This window comes from Gopherus flavomarginatus, chromosome 8, assembly GCF_025201925.1.
Source record: "Gopherus flavomarginatus isolate rGopFla2 chromosome 8, rGopFla2.mat.asm, whole genome shotgun sequence".
Classification (NCBI taxonomy): Eukaryota; Metazoa; Chordata; order Testudines; family Testudinidae; genus Gopherus; species Gopherus flavomarginatus.
The window spans coordinates 24,333,637-24,357,037 of record NC_066624.1 but is presented as its reverse complement, the minus strand read 5'-3'; the positions used below and the strand labels follow the sequence as shown (position 1 = coordinate 24,357,037).

Below are 23,401 nucleotides of genomic sequence, written 5' to 3'. Positions count from 1 at the left end.
GTCAAATCATGTATGTCACATAGCCTCAATATATCACCTGTAGCAAAAAGAAAAAAAATCTCCATCATCCAGAAACAAGCAGAGATAAGTTTTTGATAAGAACCAGCAGATTACAAAAAGAGGTAATTGATGAAAAAATTGCCCGGTTTGTTTATGCAACAAACTCTCCTTTCCGAATGATTGAGAACCCACACTTCATTAACGTGGTTCACTCATTAAGACCAGGATTGTCCACGCAACAGAGCAGATTTCGCAGGCAAATTGCTGGATAAAGTGTATGAAAGAGAAATTGAGCAGCGTGCAAAAGGTCTAGAGGGTGAAATTGTTAACCTGAGTCTTGATGGGTGGAGCAATGCCCACAATGATCCTGTTGTATGTGCTTGTGAGACAACAGCAGAAGGGACTGTTTTCCTTACATCAGGAAGATACATCAGGAAATGCCCACACAGCAGAATACTTACAAGAAGTAGCAGTAAAAGCTATAACAAACTGTGGGAAAAAAATTCAAATGTCTAGTACGCAGCTTGGTCACAGACAAAGCTGCAAATATATCAAGACGACAAGAAATTATTTAGAAGAGAGTGAAGAGAGTCCCAAGCTAATAACATACGGTTGCAGTGCTCATTTGATGCACCTCCTAGCCAAAGACTTCAGTGTTCCAGAACTAAAGGCTAATGTTGTTAAAATTACAAAATACTTCCGTAACAACCACTTTGCAGCAGCTGCTCTGAAAAAAGTGAGAGGAACCAAACTAACTCTCCCACAAGACATGCGATGGAACTCAATAGTGGGCTGCTTTGAGCACTGTATCAAGAACTGGCCTAATCTGATGACAGTTTGTGAACAAAATCATGAAAAAATAGATGGCACTGTCACAGCCAAAGTTCTCAACATTGGACTTAAGAGAAATGTTGAACACTCTGCAGCATGGGGCACGGGTCAGTTGCTGGAGGATTCTCTGCAGCTTGAGGTCTTCAAACCACAATTTGAGGACTTCAGTAACTCAGACATAGGTTAGGGGTTTGTTACAGGAGTGGATGGGTGAGATTCTGTGGCCTGCATTGTGCAGGAGGTCTGACTAGATAATCATAATGGTTCCTTCTGACCTTAAAGTCTATGAGTATCCTGAAGCCTATTTTTGTAGCCTTGAACAAAATGCAGGGAAATAGCTGTTTTATTGCTGATGCTGTTGAAATTTGGAAGGAACTGAGTGAGATCTTAAAAAGAGAAATATGGAATGACAGAGTTAAATTAGAAACTTAAAAAAAATGAATGGGTCAAGCACTATCTTCAGCTCATTTTCTTGCAAATATTCTCAATACTTGGTACCAGGGTCAAACCTTAACTGCTGAAGAAGAGGATTTGGCTATGACATGGACGTCCAGCAGTCATCCCTCCATAATGCCAACTATAATAAACTTCAGAGCTAAGGATGAACCATTCAATAAATATATGTTTGCTGATTATGTTTTAAAGAAAGTCACACCAGTGAACTTGTGGAAGTCACTTAAGCGCTTGTATTCAGAGACCGTTGATGTGATAATCTCACTTTTAACACAAGTAGCTTCTTCTGTCAGTGTAGAAAGAATATTTTCTTCCTTTGGACTAATTCATTCCAAATTGAGAAATAGTTTCGGAACTGAAAAAGCAGGAAAGCTTGGTTTTCTTTTCCAGATTATGAACAAACAGGAAAATGAAGGTGAAGATGACTGAGTTAGCTGCAGAAGCCAATATTTTAAATTTCTGATGACCTGGCTGACGTAGTCAATTTAATTTTTGTTGTGGTTTTTTTAAAAAAAAATATTTCACTTAACTGTTTTGGTTAAAATTGTTTTTAATTAAAATAAACCTGATTTTAAAAAACTTGAATGTTTAATTAAATTCAAAAATCCATATGCTTGTTTTGTTAAAATATTGTATGTTTGCCATTGAAGAAAAAATCCAGAATACATAACATTGCTGTTTTAGTTAATTAAAACAATTTAAATGTCTGTCTGGTGATGTTCTCCTTCTAATACAGCATAGCAAGAAAATCCTCCAAATATTAATGATTAACCTGTTGAATTGGAGATAGTTCATCTCCGAATGACTTCATAAATATCTGCTTCAATTATCTTTGATAAATGAAATAATCAAACAATCATTCCTTTTCTGATATAGCTGTAAAACTAATCTGAAAAGTTTTCAAACTAAATCACTTTAAAAATGTATAATGTGTACCTTTTAAAAATGAAACCTACATCTATCTCTGAGTTGTGAAGAATGTATATGAAGGTTATAACAATCAACAAGACTGCACTTTTATATAGAAATCCATGATTAAATCAAGTCTACCTGACTAATGATTTAAATCATGATTAAATCATTTTGATTTAAATCAAATCCACCCAGAGTTTTACTACAAAGTAAACTAGGCGAGTTCACCATGGGTGGGAGGTATAGGGCTGGGCCATACCTTGCTACATCTCGGGAAACAAATTAGCTGTCTCAGTGTAAAAAACCAAATAAGCACAGCTCTGTGTCAGTGAGGATAAAGCCTCTGCTGGCACTGTCACTGTGCTTTACCTGTCCAAGAGGAGTCACCAGTGTCCCTTACATGCTACTGTATCTTCCTCTGCCAGTAGGGCATATCCTGCCAGCATAAATTTTGTTATTCATTTAAAAAAATCAGGCTTTGTTTGAAAGCTACTTTATTTTGTATTACTTGCCTCTTTCTTTTTCCTCTTCCAGATCCAAAATGTCCAGGGGATGTAGATCTCCAAAACAGCGACTGGGACATCAAGACAATTACCAGCTCATTGAAATTCTACCTCAGGTAACTTCACCGCTCGTTGTCTTATTTTTGACTCTCCCAGGCGGGGCTGGAACTCTTTGGGCAAAGATGGTGTCTTGCGTTTGAAAAAATGTGTCTGTTGTAATAACCCCATGTGCACTTAGAGCACTATGTAAACAAAAAAAATTAGGATTGAGTGCCAGTTCGGCAGCCTCAAGAATCCATGGGAATTGGAGTGGAAAGTATGACTTTACTTTCCGTTCGTCTTCCAGCGTAATTGATAGCAGAGTTGTAGCTGCTCCTCTGCTCTTTGAGGAATTCAGTGTTTGTTTGTTTGTTTCAGGAATCTAGCTGAACCTGTCATGACGTACAGACTCCATAAAGAGCTGGTCTCGGCTGCGAGTAAGTCCCAAGAGCTTCACTACTGATAGGCCCCAAACCCCTCTCCTGCGTAAGAATGGCATTGCTCCACTAGCTCAACACAACGCTGAGTATGTGTCACGTGTGGCGTTCCAGTTCAAGTGAGACATGTTGTAGCCAGGTGACGAGCATCTTGGCCTTGCAGTGTATGGGATCCAACAGGGGCTGTGGTCATTGCAGCCAGCCACATCCATGTGGGACCTGACAGGGAAGGAAAATCAGATGATTCACTTGCTGGGATGCTAAATCAAAAGAGAGTCTCTGTACATCACTGAATGGCATCTTAGAGTTCAGTACTGCTGTGGGATTTGAGGGTACTCAGCATTTTCAGGATCATGTCCCTTACCCATTTGAGCCATATCCTCAGTGGGAGTAAATTGGCAAAGTTTCAATAGAGCTATGCCGATGTACACCAGCTGAGGAGCTGGCCCATCGTACCTACAATAGAGCCTCACTCCTACGTCCGGTTTCTTAGTTTGTTTGAAGGGATCATTCTAAAAGGATGACTCCATTTCGTCCCCATCGTCCTTTACATTACAGTGTACTTCTGTGTGGCTGGGTTGGGATCCCTTCAGATACGGTCACGGTGGGGCGTGGAGTAAGGGATCTTTTAAAATATATGTGTCTGTGTCTGTATCAGATGTATAAAAAGCGAATTGGCCCAGTTGTGCTAGCAGGAGCATTTCCTGACAGATTTATGTTTTTTTAAATTGTAAATAGAGACATAAAGTGACAGGCCCCAATGGTCATGCAGTGTGTCAGATGTCCCTCTTTGGTACTGAGATTTGTCCGGGAATGCTGACCCCATAGTACCTTCAAGTATGCAAAATGCATTTTTCGGATGGAGCATTTAGTGCTAAGTAAAAGACCAAACTGACAAAGGTCAGGCAAGTAGCATGAGTATGTTAACATATTTAAGACTCATTTAAAACTAGGGTCTTCATCAATCCTGCTAAAATGTCTCTTTGCAAGTTATCTTTCATAATTTTGAAGTAGCTGCACCCTAATAATTACATCTAGAGCAGAGGTGCAGAGATAGAGAGCCTGGGCACGCAGTTACTTAAGCAATTTTCTCAATAAAAGAGACAATGGTGTTTTAAAATGTCCTGTATCTGGGGAAAACACATTGGGCTCAAACTTAATGTGGTGAGCACCTGCAGCTCCATGGAACTGCAGCTTGGCACCTCTTTGGCCCTTAGAAAATTAATGACTTTACTTCTCGTTCTGCTAAAGAGAAATTCTCCTCCTTCAGATGACTGTGCTCAAACCCAAGAGTTACTAGATTTCTATCTTATACCAATCCTAGCTGGGTAGATGGAAATATTAACCCCCTTCCTTGCCCTCCTTCAGGAACCTCATCTTCTCCATGAAGTTTTCCAGCTATAAAGATCACGCTCTGTTCTGCGTGCGTTGTGTATTTAATTGTTCCAGGTTGGTTTGTGCCTCTTGACTGGATGCTTATTAACCCTGTGCATTTTACCCCCTGTACAGTACGAAGTACTAGTGCTGATAACAGTCTCAGCAGAGGGGCCTGAATTGCTCGCTTGGCCCTAGAACTGCTTTTGCTAGATCTAGGTTGAGGCACCTAGGGCCAGAGTGCGAGGGAAGCAGCTCCTCATGCTGTATCGGTTCTGTTCACGCAGCACATTTCACCAGCACTAAATTCAGTTGAAAAATCCTACTCTGCACCCCTTTTAAGTTTGATTTCACCTCTTTCCACATCACTTCATTTCTCATGATGATAACCTTGCTGCTGTGTAATCTGACTCCTTCCAGGTTGCTCTCATTTGCTCTTGGCAGGCTGGCCCCACACCTCAGAGAATAACACAGAATTTTTTTTTTTTAAGCAGTAGGCAAAAACTTCTCACTTGTTTCTTTCCAGAGTCTGAGAACCTGGATTACAGGCTGGGAGCCATTCACTCTCTGGTTTATAAACTACCCGAGAAGAATAGAGAGATGTTGGAACTCCTCATACGACATCTGGTCAAGTAAGCAGAATCCAGTAAATATTCCAATTTAACCAGAGAGATTAAAAAAAGGGCGTCAGAGACGCCAGCCTGGTTCTCTAGCAAATTAATTAAGCCTTGACAACTATTGTACAGCTGGGAATATACTGCCCAAATTGTGTGCCTATCCCTGTATTAGATGTAGTGTCCACCTGCCACTTCCATTCAGTGACTGCTTTATGAGAAGCACCAGGTAGAGAATAATTTGTATATGATAATATGGTCTAACAAACCAGAGCTGTAAACCTGCTGTCTGGCCAGCCCAATTAGCAACAACATTATGTCTCGAATTTTGGAGCAGTTTTAAGACCCCTGTTCCCTGGGACTGGAGATTAAGTGCATACTGGATGCACTTCTTGTACTGTGGATTCAACGTGCATTGTCCTTTGAGGAGCATTGGTGCTAGGTACATTAGCCTTCAAGCCCTCCTTAATGTCCAGTTAGGAGCTGATTTTTCTGAGGTGCTGAGCAGCTGTGTCTCTGTTTGACTTCAGCTGTTGTCATGAGCACTCAGCACCAATAAGGATCGGTTCATTGATGATGAAGGCACTGGAGCTGCTGTTTTCCTGCCCTCCTTTCACAGTGAATGTGAGGATGCAAGGGGCAGAACCTGGTATCCTCATCTCACATGAGAGTCCAAGAGAGAGTTAGCTCTTGGCGGTGCTCATTGTGCCAGCCATCCTGAAGCTCTAGGGGAGGGAAAGATGCTGTAGTTCTGCTCAGTAACAGACATGGTTTGGGGTGGGACTGGCCTCCAGATTGAAAGGATGTGCTTTGGCCAAACTGGAAGAGCCACTTCCAAAACATGACATTTGCAGGGCTGGTTTAGGTTGGTAAAACCACACTGAGCAGGGATTTATTTTGCAGCTCCAAAGGGGGATATAGATCTTGGTGCTGGTTGGTCTTAACTCATCTATTTCAGGGGTAAGAAGGCTGGATATATGGTCCTGGTACATGGAGTTGTCGCTAGCCTTTGGCAGACATGATCTTTTTAAAAAAACTTCTCTGCAGAAGATGCAAGGTTTCCCTCTTTTTAGGTACCATTTACAATCAGGCTGACCCATTATTAATAGTAGCTTTGTTGTTGACTACACGGAGTTTTGCATTAAGGGCCCTATTCCCTACCTTGTTGATGCTGGCAGAAATCTCATAAATGCCAATAGGAGGTAGGTGGCAGAAGTAAAACTCAGAGCTCAGCTTTAGAATATCTCTGCTCCCAGCCCTTGAAGTTCAGACTCTAAATCTATACCTGAATTCTGTGTGGTCTCTTCCTAGATTAGCCTATAAATCATTCCACAGTTGGTGCTATTCAATGGGGCTGCGTATGGCACTGAAATCTAAACACAGTTACATAAATAGCACTGTGTTTCTTGAAAGCCATAACACTTTCAGAAAAACAATACCATAGAGATCTCTCTGAAATCTTCTAGAGATTCCATCCTTATGTGCAGTTCTTCTTCTTTGGGAAAAAAAATCCCAATGCATGTCTTGGCTAAATAAATCGTTCCAAAATAAATGGTTCATTTAATATGCATGTAGCACGGACAGCTAATAATTCCTGGTGTAATGATCGTTCTCAAAGAAGAGCCAGACATTCGAAGGGATCAAATAACAATGCCAGTACATCACAATCTCAGTCTTTCTGCACCGACTAAGAATGTGCTTGTCGTAGCCAGATATATGTTTTATGACCAGCTTCATGGGCACTGGAAAACTAGTTCTGCTTTAGCAATATGGAGGAAATTGAATTAATTAATCTTCCAATTTTTAAATGGCCTTTCACATTGTCTTCTAATCTCACCTTTTTATTTTATTTTCCTCTGCCCACCTCAACAGCGTGTGTGAGCACAGCAGAGAGAATCTGATGTCCCCATCCAACATGGGGGTTATATTCGGCCCCACTCTTATGCGGGCGCAGGAGGACACGGTCGCTGCCATGATGAATATTAAGTTCCAAAACATTGTGGTTGAGATCCTCATCGAGCACTTTGACAAGGTATGGGACCAGACCTCAAGAGTTTGCCTTGGAAGCTCACGACTGCTCTATCAAGTCCTTGTGGATCATCGCGCTGCCTGGTCTGGAGCACTGGCTTGTTTTGCTGGATTCTCCTTATGGTTTTCCTTGTAATATTCAGAGATGCACAAAGTAGAACCAAAAGTTGTAACCATCACATGTTCTTCACAATTTCCTTGGTTACTTCATAAAGTCTTGGTTTTCTTAAGGGGCTGCACTAACTGCTTTAACAGAAGAAACTCCCTGCTGGGAAACTTGCTATATAACTGTGCAGTGTGGGAGTTCTACACCTTCCTCTGAAGCAACTGGTGTAGACTGGGGACAGAAAACCAAACTGTATGGACAATAGGTCTCACCTGACATGATCCAAAATAGGTCACTGTAGAACTACTCTTAAGTGAAGTCTCTCTTAAGTGACTTCCTAAAGGATCAATAAAAACAAGTTGCCTGTTAGATAGGATCTTTTTAACTAAAAATTGAAGAAAGCCTCACGTGGTGGCACTTCAAAGTGATCTCTTTTGAGAGGAGCTGCCAATTGGGGGGAGTGGGGTCTTTAGTGCAAGTTTCAGCATACACCTGGCGTTTTTGAGTTCTGGATAGAGTAATACTTTTCCCATAAAGCTCTAGACAGTGGAACTGGCGGAAAGGACCATCTGCTGATACAGAGTTTCGAAAGAGTTCACGTTATTATTATTTAATTATGGAGGTATTGATAGCAGCTCCATATTTTAAGTTTGCACCAAGATTTTCATATTCATGGGACCTTTATTTAATATTTGTATTACAGTAGTGGCCAGAAGCCTCAATCAGGACTGGAGCCTCATTATGCCCAGTGCTGTATAAAAGCATGTGTTTATATACACACACACAACAGCAAGCTGATGTTGATCATGGCTTTCTCCCTTATGATGGAATGTAGAATACTCCGCTACCTTATGTGTTAGTGATTTGTCACTAATAATATCTGGTATAAATTTAATCATTTGGTATTTTGAGGGGGGTGGTTTGGAAGAGTATAATTGAGTTTTATAATAAAATGTGAAAACTGATCAGCTGCAATATGCAGTACAAGGTATTAGGGTCAGATTCATTCCTGAATAACAGCACAAGTTATTAGGGATGAATTTGGCCCTTTATCTTTACTGCATGCCCTTGATCACAGAATACTTCACAGAGAAAGTCTGCCATACGAGAAGAGGAAAGCTGTGAAGCATGCTTTAAGAGAGGTAGTTACTTGCCTTTGAGGAGGATGGAGAGAGAGTTCCTGTGAGACAGATCAGCACAAGTGAAAAGTGATCGCCGCCCACACATATACTTCTGGGGAGGGGAGAGTAGGTCACCTGTGAAGGAGCACAGTAGTTGAGCAGGTGGGCGTATGGTCAGAGGTAGAGCAGAGATCAGAAGAGAAGAGTGAGTAGTAGATGGTGGTGCTGGGGGTTGGGGTAGGATGGATGAATCCATGGAGATTTGAGTAGCCGCAGGACAGTTGGATTTAGAATTTGACAAGAAGCCAGTGGAAATAACACATCTTGGTCTTGCTACAGTTCATTGAAACCATTCCCTAGGAAGCTCTCTTAGCTGAACAGCTAGCTGATTATAAGTTAAATGCTCAGATTCTGCACTACAATATGGCCTTTCGCTCTCTTCTGTGTTACAGGGCCTGCAGCCTAGATAATGGCCTGCAGAGGGGAGCCAGGGAAAATGTATGATTACTCTGCCATCTCCAAGCTCTAGAATGAAATGTTAATTAAGCCAGACCTCCACTTCCTTACCTTTAATTTCTGCAATGATAAGGTTAAGCTAGTAATGTTTTATTAGACTGAGCTTATAAATGCAGCTTCGGTGTCTAAAATATCTTCAGCTGACATATAAGCAAATACTTCAGATGAGTTTGAAGTAGAATGGGTATATTATTTATACAGTGCATTATGAAGACTATAAGGACAAGGAAATTCACTAAGTCAGTTTGGGTAATTATTGCTTCAAGAGCTTAAATTTCCATGCCACAGCTAAATTAAAAATGTGGTTCCTCTGGAAATAACTCCTGTTGCTGTATGAACTTTAGTGTCTCATGCTGAGATTGGGTCAATATCATATTTCTGAATTATTTAAATTTGATTTTCATTTCAAAATACACAAAGCAAGCAGGGCTTGTGTCAGCAGCTTGGAAAGCTTTGGCCGAGTGCATATTTCAGCAGCACTGCATATTTCAGCAGCTAATAGTGCCAAAGAAACCTCCTTGGCATCAAGGCAAAGGGAACACTCTGGACCTTCGTATTCTAGGATGGAGAAAAAGTATAAAGAATAGAACCACTGGAATCAGAGTCTGTTAAACGTCAACAGCTGCTTTATGTCACAGGATCTTGAAGGCAAAAGATCCAAAACGAAGAGATTGGAGTTTGGAAGAGATTCCTGAATTCTTGCCCTGAATTCAGAGAGGCAGCTGTTTGTGCATAGAGCTGCAAGGCATGGAAGATCGCTCATGTTGAATACAAAGAGAGATGGGAAAAAAGCAGGGGCACACGCCCAATCCTAACAAACAGCATTTGTACCAAACTGACTGAGATTTTGAGAAATGGATAATGCCACTGAAAATATTACATCCCTTTACTTGCTTGGTCAGTAGAGAGAGATCATGCTCCCTGCTGCTCAAGTGCTGGTATTGTCAGTTAGACCTTTGGGAGTCTGATTGCTGAGATGCCTGGGACCCGTCATCACTTTTATACATTCTGCCAGGTCTTCATGACCCAAGAAGGTTCAGGAAAAAGAAGCTGGAGAGTGTTACACTGTCTCATCCCACTTGCTTGACCTCACAGAATTTCTCTTGGTTTGAAAGAGGAAAGAAATCAGTTTTCTAACAAATCCCCAGCTGCCTGCTTGTACCAGCTTTTGGGTCTGTTTGCACCATCAGAGCAGCACAAAGGTGGTGGAGCAGGGGGAAAAGTGATTATTCCATCTCAAACATGCATGAATGACCCCCCCAAAATCCCTGAACAAAGAACAGATGCAGAACGGGCAGTCCCCTCGCAGTGAGAGTCTCCTCTCCAGTGACAACGTGGTTCAGTCTCCAGCCTTCATTCATTTTCTGTTCTTTCTGCTAATGCTGCTATCAGAAGAGTCAGTTATGACATTTTTTACAATTGGGATTCTTGTCCGTGACCAGCAGTGCATTCCACACAGGCCACCTAACTGTCAGATTGTAATGATTTTTGGTCTCTATCAACTCAGGCCAAGTTTAGATCAGTGATCTAAAACGGAACATCTGTGTATCCCCTTACAGTGTCTCTGGGCCATCCATTCCTGGCCTATACAATAACTGAGCATTTAGGGCCCAATCTAATCCCCTGTAATGTCAGTGGAAAGAATTCAATGGCAGTTGGATTGCAGCCTTCATATAGCATTTTATGTCTTCAGAAGCCTGTCCAAAGGTTAATTAATGCTTCTTCAACTGTGAACAAAGCATCTGAATAAATGAAAGCAACTAAATTAAAACCAGCCCATGTCAGAAGTAAGGGCTGGATGATCGGTATGATGGGGAACCAGACTTATTAATCAATGATTGTTTAAGACAAATTAGTAACTGAGTGGCCATGGGTCTGATGGTTTCTTTTGATGCTAATGCGGGGGTTGTTTGAATGATTTCTGCAGAAGATTAAATTAGCTCTTCTCAGCACAACTAGTCATTTCTCATCAACTGTCTGCTTTGAGGCCTGGTTAACATGCCCTGCCATCATGTGCAAAGGCACGTTTTATTAGCATTGTTTCATAGCATTGTCTAGTTTAGCATTTTGGTTTTTGAAGTGGGTGCGTGCAAAGCTGCATAACAGGAAATCTGTCTAGAAAAAAGCCCACACCCAGAGACATAGCAGCCTAATGAACACAGTTAGTAATGCACAGCTTTCCCCAAATCTCAGTGGTTGTACAGCATCTGAAAGATCCTCAGCCCTGCTCCACCACCTTTGTGCTGCTCTGATGGGGCAAACGGACTAAAAAGCTGCTACGAGCAGGCAGCTGGGGATTTGTCCAGCACAGGAGAATTCCTGGGTGCTGTAGAACTGTCCATAGCCAGCTCATATGCTATCTAGAGTGGGCAGGTGCCTGGTTTTTGACCGAAAAGTCCAGTCGAAAAGAGGACCTGACAGTGTCCAGTCAGATCTACTGACTGAACACCCAAAGTCTGGTTATTGCAGGCAAGGGAGGAGGATAGGCAGCAGATCATCACCTGCACCAGCCCCTACTCAGCTGAGGCTGCCTCCTACCTGTGTTGGGCGGCTGCAGCTCCCAGCCCCGGCTCTGCAGGCAAGTCCCTCCTGACCCGGGCAGGGTGGTGGGTGGGAGGGGAAAAGCGGCAAGCAACAAGAAAGAGGAGTGGATGGGGGCAGGGCCTCGGGGAAAGAGGCAAGGAAGAGGCAGGGCACAGGTGGGGCCTCTGGGGGGGCAAGAAGCAGGGCACAGATGGGGCCTTGGGGGGAAGTAAGGGGGCAGGGGAGGTTCCAGCACTTCTGCTGCAGTGTCCATTTTATAAATATTAACCAGTTGGCAGTCCTAATGCTATCCCCTCACCTGGCCTTGGTGTAGAGAGGATGTTGGCAGGTGCTGGGGAGAAAGGGGGCATGTCTAGAGCATTGCTGCACTCTAGTGATCCCTGGCTCACCTACCAGCTCCATGGGGACAGGGGAGAGAAGTATTCAGCCAGCATAGTTTAGAGCAACCCTAAACCAGCTCTAAGCTAAGCTGAGGGAAGGGTAAACTTAACTCCAGGATTGCTGAGCTGCACCTGACTCCTTTGCAGCTCCCCCGGTCAGCTGCACCCAGTGCTTATTGGACCATTTAGGACTGATCTCTACGTGTGTACTTTATTGCAGTGAGCTGCATTTCCCTTATTACTGGGCTCTTGAGTTACATGGCTTTGGGGTGGGTGTCTGTCCTTTGGTAAGGGAATGCATGAATCGTGATCAGCAAAGCTTAAAACAGCAGGAGCTTTGCAAAAAATCCGAAGTCGACTCTTTTTGGATTTAAATGATTAACATTGCCTAGCCAATGGTAACAGTAGTAAGAGGTGGTCCTTCTATAACACCTTCCAGTCCTTTACAAATAGTAATAAATACATCCTCACAATACCCCCGTGAGGGAGGGAAATAACAACATAATCCCAATTTTACAGAGGGAAACTGAGGCACAGAGAAGCCAACTGAATTTCCCAGCATCACGGATGCATGTCGGGGTCAGAGTCAAGAATGAAACCCTAGTCTCTTGGCTCCTAGATCTGTGCTTTTAATCCAAGATCATTCTTCCTTCCTGTTCAGAGCTTTGAATCTTGATGTCAAATGTAGCCCATTTGAGGATGTCTTCTAGTTAAAAATCTGTTTGACTAAGGGGCTCAGGGGAAACCCCAGGAGTCTGGCCTGATTGGCCCAGTATAGTGAGTGTCAAATAACAATTGAGCAGAGGATCAACTGAAATCCTGTCCTTCTAAATCCCTCTTCCCTACAGATCTACTCCAGCCCACCTGAGGACAGTGCTGCCCCTCCAGTGCCTCCTCCCAGGGTAGCTGCCCGAAGGCACAAACCCATCACAATTTCCAAGCGCCCGCTAAGGGAAAGACCTGTCTTTTATGGTGGTTCCCTGGAAGAAAATCAAGGTCAGTTGAGCTGTTCACTAATACCACCTCAATCTCCAGCTCTTACATTTCTCTTGTCGGCACTGTACGTTGGATCCCAGCTTCCCACTCACTGGGGGAGGGAGGGATTTGAAACTGCAGCAGAAGCAGCATCACTTTTCCAAGGGCATTAACGTATGGAGTGGGAAGAGGGGTTGTTTGGGGGTTTTGTTTCCTCTTGTAGAAAGTGGAAGGAGAGTAAATATCTGCATTTAGGCTGCTTCTGATCCAACAGCTCCTAAACTACTTTGGAGCAGGGTTCTCTCATAGCTTGATATTTCAGAGATCTAAGTTAAACACAGTGCTCTTCCATTGGAAAGGGCTCACAGTTCCACAGATAAAAGTGCAGAGTAATGTAACAGATCTGAAAAATGAAAGTATCTTCTCTAGCACAGCGTATGAGATGCAGAGCTAGCGTAGATTCCAGCAGTGCTGAGCAACTGAGCACAGTCAAGCTAAGCAGATCAGTGCTTCCTTCAAGCCCTAGGATTGACTTACTTTGTACTGACCAAAGCTCGATACCAAGGGAGCTCTTGATGAGCCTGAGCCACTGGCAATTTAAGGTGAATCAAGTGAGGCACCGCAAGAAAAATAAGAGCAAGGAACTGAGTCATTGCTTAACAAGCCCCGATTAAAGCATTTCTCTGCCAAAACTCTCCTGTTCAATGCTTAACTTTAAGCATTAGAGTAGTCCCTTAAAATTAGTGGACCAACTCAGGTACTTAAGGTTAAACTTGTGCTTAAAGGTTTGCTGAATTAGGACCAAGGTGTTCAGCACCTTGCAGTCTGAGGCTGTAGTGCAGCCAGTTTCGCTATGGTGCACCCTGTGTGGATCTTTCACACAGCAACGGTGGGGGGGAAGTTGCAAAACTGTGAAAATGTAGTAAAACTATGTCAGGGGATTCACAGGCAAGTGTATTACTAGAAACTACTTTTATTTTTATTTTTTTAAATTGACTAGAAAATTGAAGTCAACAGTGTCCCTCTAAAACTCAGAGATTTTAAAAGTACATCAGTAGATTTCCTTTTCTCACTTTAGATTAATGAAACTGAAATAACATTTCACTATCACTTATTTCTCACCACCAGTGCAAGCTATTTACCTTTTGTACTGCAGTCAGTGTGGACCATGAAAGCAGACCAGGCAGTTTTGCTTATTTCTAGTTACTGTCACAGACACTCTGAGCCTGATTTTTCAAAGTTGTTGAGAGCAGTGAGTGCTGAGTGAGCACTTGCGAAAATCAGGCCCTGTGCATCTCAGGGTTTCACTTGGTATGCGTATTTGTTCTCTTTTCCTTTGGTTCACAGGTGACAGCCATGACCAGACTCCTAATGGCACCATCATCCCTAATAGCACAGAAGCCCCCAAGCCACTACATCGCAGCAGACTGCCTACACAGAGAGCAGGAGAGGCTGATCCTGGAAGGCCTGGCTCAGAGAGCAAGCATGAACAGTACTCTGAAGTGGTTGTGGGAAAGCTGGTGTCCAAGCTGCAGGATGGGGGAGCTAAGCTCACCAACAAGGCTGCAAATGGAGTGGTGACTGGCACCACTGCTCTAAAGACCTCCGTTCTCCATGCTAAGAGGCCTACTTTGAGGCCCATGATATACAGCAAGGAGGGTAAGTTTTCTGCTTTGGGAGGTCTCAGCTGACCTCGGATGAAACTCTCGCCCATCTTGTTGCACTGCAGAAATCACAACAAACTTTGTGACAAGCACCCCAAATGTTTTGTGTTTTGTCAGACTGGAGGGGTAGGGGGTTTGCAGAGGGAAGTTCTATTTCTGCAACCTGTGTCCCTTTTCATGCAGTTCAACAATAGGGGACCTGAGATCAAAACCCTCACATGGACCACTGGAGCTGGACCCTTCTCCTTCTGAGGATGTTCTGATCCAGATCCAATCATCATGCGTTCAGCCCATTTTTAGTACAGATGGGTTTGTAAGCTCAGCCTGTTGCTTACCGATGAAGGAAAGGACATACATTGGCCTATGCTATTTCAGAGCTTTATGTAGCAATGCTGATATGGTAGACTAGTCCTCTGAAGCATTAGACATGGTGGGAACTAATGCAAGGGTTCAGCCTTTAGATTCAGAGATCACATAGTGGCTCAATGGACTCTGTAAAATCAGAATTCAAATGTGAATAGAAATTATTCAGAACCCTCTACGATAAGTGCTTTAAATATTGAAAACTTGAGTAATTTGAAATATACAAAATGCGTTTAGCTATTTAGACAGTGCGCCTGCATTTTGTATTTCTCTGAGCGCAGACAAAGAAAATCAATGAAGTCACTTTTACTTTTGCTTATAGTTAGTTTCCCTTTTAGGTTCTTAATGCTGCAATGTCTGGATTGCACATACTGGCAGGGAAAGGTTTATTTCATCCATTTCCACTGGAATTTTAAAAAATCAAAGAAGCATTTCTATTTAGCACAAATGTGATTAAAAGAAACAACTTGTTTTGGTAATTTAAAAGAATCAATTTGGGACCAAATTTAAGTTGGCATTTTCCATTTAAAATAGGTAAAGGGAGGTGTGGTACTTTGCCAAGATGTACAGATCAGTCCAATGACACAGATGTGGGTTGTTTATAAAAAAAAAAAAAGATGATTGATTTGTGCATTGACAGCTCTTCCTGTGTTCATCTCACTGCTTGTTAGATGCTTTCATAACCTAATAGCCTTCACAGTCTCGCATTTAGGAAGGAAACAGTAGGCTGCACACTTAACATTGACTCCTGGGTATAATAAAAAAAAAGAACAACAAGGTTTGGCTTGGTAGCACAACCATAAAGTTAATTTAAATAATACTACTGATCTCATATAAATCTTACCTATGAGTATTAGAAATCTGCTTTTGGTATAATAGGATGGTTTTTACAGATGGAAGTGGGTGAACATAAACTGCTATTTAGCATTTGAAGTTATGATGTTATTATAATGTAACACATTGCATCTCTACAGTGTGTCCGAAGTACACACATTGACAAAATAGGCTAATGCGATTTTGGGATGTATAAACAGTGAATCTCGAGTAGGAGTAGGGAGTTTATATGACATCTGTATTTGGCACTGATGCAACCACTACTGGAATACTGTGTCCAGTTTTGGTGTCCATAATTCAAGAAAGGTGTTGAAAAATTAGAGAGGGTCCAAAGAAATTCATGAGAATGATTAAAGGATTGGAAAACATGCCTTATGGTGAGAGACTCAAGAAGCTCAATTTACTTAGCTTATCAAAGAGAAGGTTGTGGGGTAACATGATCACAATCTATAATTACAGAACATGGAGAACAGAAATTGGATAGAAGAGGGCTCCTCAGTCTACCATACAAAGGTATAAGATTGAGTGGCTGGAAATTGAAGCTAGACAAATTCAGATTAGAAGTAAGTCACCGATTTTTAACAATGAGGGTAATTAACCATTGTAATATCTTACCAAGGTTTGTGGTGCATTCTCCATCACTGGAAACTTTTAGAAAACAATCCAATTTTGATTTAAAAGAAAGAGAGATATAAATAGATATAGTCAAGTTCTAACAGAAATTAATCTATGGCTTGTGTTATGCTAGAGATCAAACTAGATGACCACAATGTTTCCTCTGGTTTCATAAACTATGAATCAGTCAAAATGCTTCCTAAAGAAGTTAGGCAGTGGCTTGGAAGGTGAGATGGGAAGAGAAAGAATGATTTAGTGTTTCAGAGGAAGGAGGGAGAAAGGATTTGGAGAGATTGAGTGGCACAAATGAAAGAGCATCTTTCTTCACAACCTTCTGCCAGTGATGGCAAGACAAGTTAAGGATGCAGGATGCCAAAGTAGGTGGAGTACAGTGGCTGAGCTGGGCCTTGGTCGATAACAGGTCAGAGAGTTTGGATGGAGCGGGGCCATGGAGAGTTTTGAAAAGTGTGATTGCAATGCTCGGTTGGATTCTGAGATGGGTAGGAAGCCAGGCCAAGGAACTCAGGGTTAGAGGGATAGGAAGCTGGTGAATGGAACGGATAGGAAGCCAGGGAAGGGGAAGGAAGATGCATGGGGCGGGGTAAATGTAGTCCAGCTTCCTGGAATAAAGACCTAGTGTGAAGTTTGGTGAAGCAGAGGCTCGGGAAGGTCCTAAAAGGAACTGCAGTAATCTCAGCTATGACTCAGCATTAGAATTTAATCAATCTCTCCCTGATTCTGTAGAGAAGCACTGAGCATGTTTTCCATTGGAAAAGCTTGTGGTTAGTTTTTTATCTCAAATAATAGCCTCAGAGACATTGAACAGGGTCTGTTTACCATCAAACAGTAATGTCTGCCTCTGTGTGGTTAGATTCCCATACTGCCCCTCTCTCCAACCAGCCTGAAACCTCTGCCTCTTCACAATCTTTTGCTCTCACTCCAAAGCATTGTTGACAGTGTTTATCTTCAACCTTTCAGGTGAATACGACACCTTCACTAAAGCCCGATCCCCTGGAGATAAGCCAGTGATAACACGGCCGCCAGTGAGACCTCCAGACCCTCCGTGCAGAGCTCCTCCATCCCAAAAGCTGGAGCAGAAGCCTGAGCCAATAGCAGGAGGAGCGGAGGAAATGCCTTCATCTGTGTAAGTAGGAGACATTTCCTAGCAGGCAAGGGATGTGCAAAATGTGCGGAAGGAAAAGGCAAGGTAATAAAAGCCATACAATGGCACTAGTCTAATGAAACCATGAGCCTTTTGTAGGATAGTCACGGGGACTCCATTTCCTCCTCAGGACCCTCTGTTGTGTCCAGTAACAATGCTGTGAGAAACTTCTAATCACTTCCTGATGAACAAGCCACACAAAAGAACAAACTTTCCAAGAAAGAGTTGAGGCTGCTTGGATTTGTTCTAAGCAAAATGAGGGGGAAGCTGACCACTAATTAAACTGAGCTCTGCTCTCCAATTTCACTTATGTAATAGCTGGACACCAATCCCATTGGAGTCAATGGGAGTGTTCTTATGTAAAGAATGACTCACCACTGACTTCAATGGGCATTTGGCTTGCAGAAGGGCTTCTAAGTGTTATCAGCAAAGAATTCACTCTGTGCTGCTAGCGCTGTAATACCATAACCGAGCTTACATTTTTCATTTCTCTGTCATCTTGTCAGGGTCTGACACTGACACTGGCTGCCTGATACTTTATCATGGACCTCTATTCTGGCATTTCTTCCCACTCTCCTATAGATCACAGAGTCACAGGGTTAAGATTTCTACCTGCTCCCTCCCCCAAGCCCTCACATACCCCATTGCTGGTGACTTGCTGTGATGGAACATCCTTTGTGACTACATTAATCCATTTAAGTACCCAAAAGCCAATGAAGTGTCATGCCCTCCGTGAAACAAGAGATGCGATACCCAATTGTCACGGCACAGCACGGGGAATGCAGTGTCCTTTGGAGAGGAGCAGAGTCTGAGTTCCCGGTGCGTTGTGCTCCCAACATATAGTGTCTCTGGTATAGCCCTGCTTGATTTGGTGAATAACTTTCAGTTAAGCAGTGTTATGTAGTTGATTCAAATCCTGCAATTTGCACTCCTTGCTCAGGTCAAACTCCTGTTGGTTTCAGTGGACCTCATGTCTGAGGAAGGATGGGCAAAGGTTGGCCTATTACTGTTAATCGTTTGCTGTGATTCCTTTTTCTTACAATTACAATTTGAAGTCAGGTCTGTGGTAAGTCCGATGAAGATCATAGGTCATAAAATTAATGATACAGGGGTTAAAGGTTCTCGAGCCAGTGTGGAGGGGTTTAGGCCGCCAGGCTGCAGGCAGTAAGACATCATCTCTAGCAGCAAGCGGTCAGAACTGTGTCCGGCAAGAGCAAAACGAGAGGTGTGAGAGCAGGTGTAGCATCTCTGATCAAACCAGAGAAGGATATTGGTAGGAAGCTATAGTTGACCATCCTCAGTGCTTTCCATTGGCAGCCTGCCTCCCTTCCCTCACCAAATAATTGCTCTTTGACACAAATAGTGTCTCATCAAATAACTGCCTTGTCATGGGAGAACTTAAAGAACCTTGCTGGTTTTGTTTGCAGAGTGGCCTCCAGAACAAAGTTCTTCGAGACAGCTTCCCGGAGGACAAGCAGGTAAGAGATGCCAGGAACTTGGGTGATTTCACACAAAAACACACACAAACAAAAAAGCCTGCAGCTCAGCACAGAAGTGACCCTCTAATCATAAGTGGGCAGCGCAGGCAGGAGGCCCCCATCTGGTTCTTTCCTAGACTTCAGTATTCCTGGGTAACAGAGATGGTTTCCAACCAGAACGCTGCATCTAAGCAAACCAGACTTTGGGACCTTCACAGTCTAGATCTGAATAACAATCCAGATCTGGGTCTGAATTTTGTAGGTTGAGCTCGCATCTGCTAGGTAATAAATATTTCTTTGGATTACTCTGTTGATGTGAGTTCAGCTCTAGGCCAATGTATTGGATGTTGCGTTGTATTTCACAATACCCAGTACCTGAACAGCTTAGGACCATCAAAAAGATGAAACTGATTGCTTCCTTGAATCTATCCCCTTGGAAGTGCAGAGTATAACCTCCTTATACAGGATTAGACATTAAACTGACACTACACAAAATCGGTTTCCAGTTGGAACTCCACTATTAATGAATATGATGGCTTTGAAGTCAGCGTCAGATCCTCCGGTCAGGGTGGGGTGGCACTGTTTTGAAGTAGATGCAGTTCACTCTTTCTTTCTGCTGTAAATTTAGATCTAAGCAGTACCTGTACATGCAGGTTTCATCTCCCCATTCTCATAGATCACCAGCACCACTGTTTGGTTTTTTGGCATGTACCAAAAGCACAGTCATGGCTTTGTGTAGATCTTTCAGAGAGTGACAGATGGGGAGTGGGTCTCTCGTAGTGATGCTTACAATTTCCTTGCCTAGTGTACTAAGCAATATACATTAACCTTGCCCGCCATCCCATTCCTCCTCATAGATTCATGGCCGTGATTTTAGACTTGTTTATTACATTGATTTTCTTTCTCTCCCTTTCCCTATCCCCTCACTCGTAGCTCCTCATCACCACAAGGCAGACTCCCGAGTGATGAGAGCTGAGGCTAAAGGTACGTGTCTGTCACAGAAAGCAACCAGCTGCATAATTGTAACCTGGCTTCAGCTGACTGGGTGGAGTGGAGGCCACTGGAGGTAGATGAGAATTTGTAAGGAGAGACTGACATCAGCCTCCTCTCGCCTTCTCCGGCAGAAGACTGGGGAGGAGAGGTCATCAGAAGTGGCCCATTTCTCTCTCCTGTTGCAGTTTAGCAGGGCAAGGTAGACCAGTGTTCCGTGGTTGCTATGAAATCCATGTTATTCCATGGGATGGATTCCACTGCAGCTGCTGCAGAAGCTGCTGCCTGTTCTCTGTGAACCCTGGCTACGGTCACTACTACTTTGTCCTACTGGACTTTAGGGTAGATAAATGTGTGTTTGAGTCCTTGTTGTGAGGGGCCACCCACAAAGTTCATGGCCAGGTGCAAACAGCCCCAGAAATAGGGCGTGCTTGGTTCAGGCCTGTTTCTAAGGGTTAAATGATCAATGTGTATTTGCCACCACTGACTGTCTCACACTGTTCACCTGATTGTTTTCTTCTTTCAGGCTTTTATCCGCCTAACCCTGGCTGGCTCCAGGAGATTTTCCCACTTCTGAAATGGACTCCCCTGCTCCCCAGACTGTTTCAATCTGTGTGATGTGATCCTGGAGTGCAGCTATCCCCATTGGACACTGCCTGTGGAGCATACTATTGTGAATAGCTCGTGCGGTTACAAGAGAAGGGGATGAAATAGGAGGAAGACCCAAGCCTTGTCCCTGTTAAATTAAATGCTTGTTTGGGGCCATTTTGCCACAGCTCCCCTAGCTCCAGCCTTGGGCAGCATGTAAAGGACACTTGTTATGTCTAAGGAGGGTGATAAATGGTGAGTCTGACAGAGTGGTGAGAGCAGACCTAATCTGCAGAACTGAGCGGAGGGCAGGCCATGGAAGGAATAGGAACAAGCACTTAAAGCAATCTGCCCTCCAACCCTTTGGAAATTCCACTCTGGAAAAACATTGAGTTTGGATGGATGTGCAGTCAAAATGCAAGCGACCAATACCCAGAGCTTGGGTACCTGGGTGTGACGAGCTGACATCCGAATCAGACCTTTTTGCTGTTGGAAACTTCTTGCCATTGACATGTTGTTTTAAAAGAAACTGTTTTGAGTGCTAAGTAAACCACGTTGTGTTGTTTCAGTGGTTAAGGCATCAGTGTGCATTACGAGAAAACTCTGTTAACCATATGAGTCCATGTCCTGATTCCACTGCAGGCCAGTGTTCAGCCTAGCATACATATAGCTGTGCAATGTTCAGTCTTCCTACCTTCCCCCAAAGATCTAAGGCAGCACCTTGCCCATTACATGCTGCACGTGTCCTCAAGCCATTTCCAGGAGCCAGTGTTCTGTTAGTCTGGTGCCTTTGTGGAGCTGCTCCCTGATTTCCCATTGCTTGGAAGAAAAGGTTTCATGTTGTTACAAACACCCTTCCATAAAGTTAGTGGGTGTGAAACCAAAGGAGACCTCTATGCCGTGTATTCCAGCTGGGCCTAGTGCACAAATACAGACTTGCCAAAGGACCACTGCAGCGCATGCAATTCGCTGATGCTTTCAGAGCTGTCTTCATCGCCTGTCTCTGTGCAGCTAATGTGAAATCCTGCTTCATTAATGAATGTACTTCTGATTTTTGCAGGAAATGACAGTGATGTGTGAATGGTGTGCCTGTTCCCTTAGACTGCAGTCCCGTGCTCACGGCTGGCAATCCCAGAGGTGTGCTTGTAGCAGTGGCAGATAAAGGTGGCTTTTAAAAAAGTGATGTAAACATTGATATTACATCATGCACATCCGTGTCTCTGGGCTTTCAGAGCGTGTGACCAGCCAGTCCAGTTCCTCCGTGACACACTTTTGTGATTAGAAGAAAATAACTATCAACATTAAAAAAAGTAACAGTCTCTTTAGGTGCGGTTGTTAAAAATGCACAAAGATAAGGTGGCCCAGCTGCAAGTGTGGATAATGGAAACTGAGAGCTAGTGGTACAGTGCTTTCACCTATATCAGAATTACACTAATCTTGTGGGGAATCTTCTCCAGCGTCTGTGGACCAATTTCATCTGGTATCAGTGGAGCTGAACCTTTTTAATGCAGGTCTTTTTAATCCAAGGACAGAGGACACAAAACCGCCATTCTGCCACCGAGAATTTAGCCACCATTTTGGCCACAACTCTTAAAAGAGAGAGAGAGAGTGTGTGTGTGAGAGAGAGAGATCAGACAATATTTCCAAACATGCCCTCTAATTTTGGGTGCCTAGTTTTGAGACACCAGCGGCCAAAATTCCTGAACTCAAACAGAGCTGCAAATGCTCAGCAGCATTAAAACCCAGCCCCAAGTATCTAAATATTAGTCTCTCAGAACGAGAGCCACCCAGAATCTGAGGTCCTTTTGAAATGTACTCTTAATCATTCTTCCCAGTGCTGCAACTGTACAGATCAATCTTCTGCATGCAGAAGGAAATAAAGAAACAGAGCCAGATTCGTTTGTCTTGCGGAAGATATCTGTGGTATGGTTTTTGGGGGAGAAATTGCTATTTGTTAATGGGAAAAAGAACGTGACCCAGCAGAAGAGGTTTGTTTTTCAAATTTCTGTTTAATTCTAAACAATGGTGGGTAGCAGTGAATGAACCGCACTTCTCTCTGTCCTGTGCTTTTTTCCTCCATAAGCACAGTTGTATGCTGGGATGAGTGTGACATGGCTTTAATACGTAAGGTCTTGCAGATGAGGGTTTGAGGGACATTCCCTCATGTCTGTGACCATGAACAAAGCAACTGGAAGAAAGCTGGGGATTCAGCACTGCTGTTCTGAATTTTAAGGTGCCATGTGATATCAACCATGATCTATTTTGTCTTGTAAAAAGGTTAGATTAGCTGTGATGTTCAAGTTCCATGAAGTAAAAACCCAGGACACATGTCCTTCAAAGTGTCGATGCTCTCCCTTGTTTTAATTACATGAAATGTATTTAAACATCGTTAGCCCTCCAGATGGTATGTAAGCCAGGCCCCGTCAGACACCTAATGTCTTTGTACATTCTGACGTGGATCACAGAAAGGGGAAATGGAGCAGACCTAACAAGCCTCATCTAGTCCATCTTCCTACAGTGTTGGTCCCTATTTGTCCCTTTATTAATGCAGTGTCCAGTCTAGTAGAGAAGTTCCAAATGCTGATTTTCCCAAGTCCAATAGGAAAACGTTCTACAATTCAGAAGGGTTTGATTTAGTTTGGTTTTTCCCTGTTATTTCCTATGAATTCCTTCCTTAATTTCATCCCATTACCGCCTTGGACATAATTCCTAAATCAAGCTATAAATAATTCCTCTTCCTCCTAAGGTGGGTATAATACAACTGGATGAAAACAACTGAGTGGCTTGAACTTTAACTGAACGTGGCAGAAGCCACTAGTGAATTCTGTGCTGTCATTTCACATGCAGACCAAGCTCGGGGGGAGGTGTACAGGT

At 43.1% G+C, this 23,401-nt stretch overlaps 1 protein-coding gene across 5 annotated transcripts in view; it reads left to right on the top strand.

Annotated features, from left to right (window-relative positions):
* Positions 1-22,869, top strand: part of OPHN1 (oligophrenin 1) — a 125,099-nt gene extending 102,230 nt beyond the window's left edge. For all 5 annotated transcript variants that reach the window (XM_050964635.1, XM_050964633.1, XM_050964634.1 and 2 more), the window contains 10 exons: positions 2,731-2,815; positions 3,117-3,175; positions 5,076-5,181; positions 7,036-7,195; positions 12,707-12,854; positions 14,181-14,492; positions 17,288-17,453; positions 18,899-18,949; positions 19,883-19,933; positions 20,466-22,869. In XM_050964635.1, coding sequence (XP_050820592.1) covers positions 2,731-2,815; positions 3,117-3,175; positions 5,076-5,181; positions 7,036-7,195; positions 12,707-12,854; positions 14,181-14,492; positions 17,288-17,453; positions 18,899-18,949; positions 19,883-19,925 — 1,130 coding nt within the window. In that variant the 3' untranslated portion in view covers positions 19,926-19,933; positions 20,466-22,869. The remainder of the gene's footprint in view (positions 1-2,730; positions 2,816-3,116; positions 3,176-5,075; positions 5,182-7,035; positions 7,196-12,706; positions 12,855-14,180; positions 14,493-17,287; positions 17,454-18,898; positions 18,950-19,882; positions 19,934-20,465) is intronic.
* Positions 22,870-23,401: the final 532 nt, after the last annotated feature.